Source organism: Palaemon carinicauda, chromosome 22 (genome assembly GCF_036898095.1).
Source record: "Palaemon carinicauda isolate YSFRI2023 chromosome 22, ASM3689809v2, whole genome shotgun sequence".
In the NCBI taxonomy this organism is placed as follows: domain Eukaryota; kingdom Metazoa; phylum Arthropoda; class Malacostraca; order Decapoda; family Palaemonidae; genus Palaemon; species Palaemon carinicauda.
Genome location: NC_090746.1, coordinates 100,025,268 through 100,030,267, shown reverse-complemented (window position 1 = coordinate 100,030,267; position 5,000 = coordinate 100,025,268). Strand labels below are relative to the sequence as shown.

At 34.4% G+C, this 5,000-nt stretch overlaps 1 protein-coding gene across 1 annotated transcript; it reads left to right on the top strand.

Annotated features, from left to right (window-relative positions):
- The first annotated feature begins 3,354 nt into the window (after positions 1–3,354).
- LOC137615986 (TRAF3-interacting protein 1-like) lies at positions 3,355–3,690 on the top strand. Its single transcript, XM_068345668.1, has one exon. It carries the CDS (start codon positions 3,355–3,357, stop codon positions 3,688–3,690), a length of 336 nt encoding a protein of 111 aa, XP_068201769.1.
- The last annotated feature ends 1,310 nt before the right edge of the window (positions 3,691–5,000 follow it).

The window sequence follows — 5,000 nt, the reverse complement described above, 5'->3', positions numbered from 1 at the left end:
TATATAAACTAAAAAACCTTAACAAGACAAGAGGAAGAGAAATAAGATAGAATAGTGTGCCCGAGTGTGATCAAGAAAGACTAATATATCCCTGAGGCGAAGAACGTAAATACTGTTTTCGAGCAAGTCTGCTAAGGCAATGAAATCAAGTCGGCAAACATCCTTACGAATATCTAAAGAGCATTTCAGCAAAAGCCAAGGGTGGACAAATTACCCTTTTCAATGTTTCTAAGGTTTATTCACTGTCCTTGGGTAAGATATTGCACACTCGGGCACAGTATTGCATCTTATTTCTCTTCCTCTTTATTTGAAAGTTTTTATATTTCATATATGGAAGATCTACTTTAATGTTGTTACTGTTCTTAAAATACTTTATCTCAATCATTCATTAATTGTCTTGTAGTTTATTTCCTTTCCTCATTGGGCTATATTTCCCTGTTGGAGCCCTTGGCCTTATAGCACTCTGCTTTTCCAACTAGGGTTCTAGCTTAGCTAATAATAATAATAATAATAATAATAATAATAATAATAATAATAATAATAATAATAATAACAACAACAACAACAACAATATCCGGTTGATCATTTTTATTCAAGGCTTTAGGTACTTGCTGCATAAAAAAAAGGAAGGTGTCAAGCAGATGAAATAAAGACGAGTCTCACCAAAGAAAAAAATATAACACAAACTCATGGAAATCAGAATTGTGAAAGATTCTAGAACTTCCCCGCAGTGGGATCAAAACAAATCAATAATAAACACAGTCCAGAATATTTGTAAAAACAAGTACTAATACCAGGGCATTAATAATAAAGACAATAGTGAATCTCAAAAGAATTATGAAAGTACAACCTAGAAACACGAAAGAAAATAGATTAAAAGAAATATTATTAATATATCCATAATAAGAATTGAAAAAAGTAAAAACCGAATAAACAAAATCACTGAAAATCAAAAGGGTTAAGTTCAATTATCATTACTAAAATAAATTTCAGGTTAATCCCAAATCGCTGAACATCGAAGACAATAACATTAATTCTCATGATTAAATAAATTCCAGATCTACCCAAAATTACAAGAATCTGAAAGGAAAACGTTCAATTCTCATGACTAAAATAGATTAAAGATTAACCCAAAATTACTGGAAATTAAAAAAAAAAAACAAGTTTAATCCTCAAGTCTAAAATAGATTCCAGGCTACCCCAAAATCACTGAAAATCGAAAGGACAACAAGCTTAATTCACATGACTAAAATAATTTCCAGGCTAACCCAGCCATGAAGCTGGAGTCCGGAGTTCGAATGTATAAATCGTTACCGCCCCGTAAATAAGATTACACCCGGAGGTCATGCGGGGTACACTCCTGGTCAAGTGGGGTACACTCTGGTCAGGCGGTCGCAGCCATGAGGTTATACTATGCAAGGGAGAACAATGTAACTACTTACTAAACCGTAATATTTTTATCTTCCTATTCAATAGACTCGGAGTGGTCATTGCCATTGTATACTGTGAGGACTTTGGATTATAAATCCTTTATCAAAAGGACAGTGACTGCAAAGGAGACAGTCTCCTGTGGGAACACATTTTCATGGGCTTCATTAATTGCAAGTTCTTTAATTTAATATGCATATACATACATACATACATACATACATATATATATATATATATATATATATATATATAATTTATATATATATATATATATATGTATATATATATATACACACACATATATATATATATATATATATATATATATATATATATATATATGCCGTTACCAGTTCACTGCAGGGCCAAAGCTTAGATTACAATTGATTGTATCTTGAATATAGAGCAGATAATTTCACCCATACTTTAAACCATTATTACGTATATACCACTTTATCAATTATTGTTCTTTAAATTCTCCGTGTCGTTCTATCATACTGGGTTTAAACGCATCCAGTGTTTTAAATTCCATTACCGTTTAGTGAAAGACACTGCGGTTAAACTTCAATAACTAATGACAGTCTTTAGACCAGATCTCACTTAGCTCAAGATGAACTATATTCGCTGCAGATATTCCGGGCGAAATAAGCCACACCCCTTGATGACGTCATAACCAATCACGTTGTCTCCCATGGCAGAAGCGGTCAGAATACATCCCATCAAAGTGATAAGACAGTATAGTTTGAAATTAGTAAGAGGATGTGTTGCGTCTGCAGCTACTGTGGGAGATAACGTGATTGGGTATGATGTCATCAGGGTGGTTTTTCTTTAATGGGATGTATTGTGACCGTTACTACTGTGGGAGATAACGTGATTGGCAGTGACGTCATCAGGGGGCGTGGCTTATTTCGCCAGGAATCTTTGTGGTGACTATAAATTCATACGAGGATCCATTTCATAGCAGTCATAATGTCTAAATTTATATGGATGAGAAATTAGATATATTGGAACATGAAGAGGCGATGTGCTACACAATACATTATCTCAAAAAAAATTCACACAACCAAAGTAAGTAATGAATAAAAATGATTTTACTTCAGTAAATAATAATTAAAATTGTGTAAAGAAAATAGTTATTAAAAGAAAGCCGATTAACTTTCCGGCCAAAAGTATCTCGAAAACATGAAAAATATAAGTAGATGTACCAGAAACATTAGATTAAAAAGTGAAAAATAATCAATACAAAAATCTTAAAAAGAGAAAAATTCAATTTTGAAGATAATTTTTCTGGTTATAAATGGAGGCGAAATTAATAAGGGGACAAGTTACAAATAAATTGAAAATGTGCGCGTATATATATATATTAAGTATATGTATATATACATACATACAATATCCAAATATATATATATATATATATATATACTGTATATATATATATATATATATATATCCCAGTAAACAAAATTTAAATAGAAAAAAAGCCATGTAAGAAAGATTTGATATATATATATATATATATATATAAGACAGTTAACATGTTTTAAAAAGAAAGATTTGAAGAAAAAATAAAATTGAAAATCTATGATCTAAGTATGAGAGCCATTTAATGCAACTTACAACGAGGACCTTAAGGGGCACGAGGGAGAAGGAGAGGGAGAGGAAAGGGGGAGGGGGAAAGGACTCCCTCAACTGACCTGGAGGAAATGAAACGCTATTGGACGTGACCAATGAGATATAGGCATCCCTGCTCCGGCCAGATCATGTTGTCCCCAGTTTTATGGGATCCAATTCGCATTTGGAAGAAAAAAAAAAAAAAAAAAAAAAAAAAAAAAGAGGAAAAGTCAAGAGAAGTTGTGGAAGGGGCGGGGGAGTCAAAGGGGAAAGGGTGGAATAGGAGGAGAGAAGATGAAATGAAGAAAGATGGGACAGGATGAGGGAGAAAGATGTAGAGGGGAAAAGAGGAGTGAGGAAGGATGGGACAAGATGAGAGAGAAGGATGTAGATGGGAAAATGAGGAGTGAAAAAGGATGGGACAAGACGAGGGAGAAGGATGCAGTGGGAAAAAGAGGCGAGAAGGATGAGGGATGGCTCAAGATATGGGAGAAGGATGTAGAGGGGAAAAAGAGGAGTGAAGAAGGATGGGATAAGATGGGGGAGAAGAATGCAGAGGGTAAAAGACGAGAAAAGATGAGGAAGAAGAATGAAGGATGGCTCCAGATGAGGAGAAGGATGCAGTGGGAAAAAGAGGAAAAGTGATGAAGGATGGGACAAGATGAGGGAGAAGGCTGCTGTGGGAAAAAAAGGAAGAAAAGGATGAAGGATGGGTCCAGATGAGGAGAAGGATGCAATGGGAAAAAGGGAGAGAAGGATAAAAGAAGGATCAAGATGAGGGAGAAGGATGTAGAGGAGAAAACAGGAAAGAGAGAGGCAAAGATAAGAAGATAAGGGGATAAAGGTCGAAGAAGGAAGATGGGGAAAATTAGAAAATAGGAAAAACGTATCATCTAAGAGAAGGACAGAAGAGTGGTAAGTAGGGCACAGGGACAAGGATAGAATAAGAGGAGTGAAGATGAAATGAAGAAGGATGGGACAAGAAGGGAGAAGGATGTAGAGGGGAAAAAGAGGAAAGGGAGAACCAAAGATAGATAAAGGAATTAAGCGATTGAGAGACCGCAGAAGGATGATGGGTAAAAATAGAAGAACGAAGAGAAGGAATGGGAGAGCCAAAGATAAGAAGATAAAGTGATTAAGCGAATGAGAGACACCAGAACGATGATGGGAAAAGATAGGAAAAGGAAGAGAATAAAAGGAGGGAAGATATTTGATAAGGAAACAAGACAATGTATATATATATATATATATATATATATATATATATATATATATATATTTATATATATATATATATATATATATATATATATATAGATACACATATATATATAAGGCGAAAGAGGAGAGACTGGACACGAGGGAGAGGAGAATGATAGAATAATTGAAAGAGAAAGAGCCACAAAAAAAAGAGGACTGACAACGTGTGGGAGAAAGAGATGAGGAAGAGGAAAACGAAAATGGAAAATTGCGAAAATGGAAGAGGAATAACGAGGACATAAAGGATGGGGAGTCCAGAAAATTATGTAAAGATATAACAAGGGAATAGGAAGAAGGGAGAAAGATGAAAAGGAAATGGAAAGATAGAAATAACCATGGGACAAAAGGTAACGAAGAGGATTATATGAATAATGGGAAAAGTTTGTAATGTGTCATGCAAATGAGGAACAAGAAGAAATAGCAAGAGAGGTGATAAACGAGGAATCGAGGAGGAAAAATAAACAAGTAGAGGAATGGAAAACTTAGAAGAAAAAAAGAAGTCAAGCATTGGAAAAAAATCGAGAAAAGATCAGAGGATGGAAAAAGGGGGGGTTGATACCTACATTAAAAAAAAAAAAAAAATTAACAAGAAGTGAAACGGAGAAGAGAAACGAAAAGTGGAAGTATTAGAAGAAAAAACAAGAGCAAAAGCCAAGTAAGGAAAAAAAAATCAAGAAGAGTTCAGAGGAGGTAGG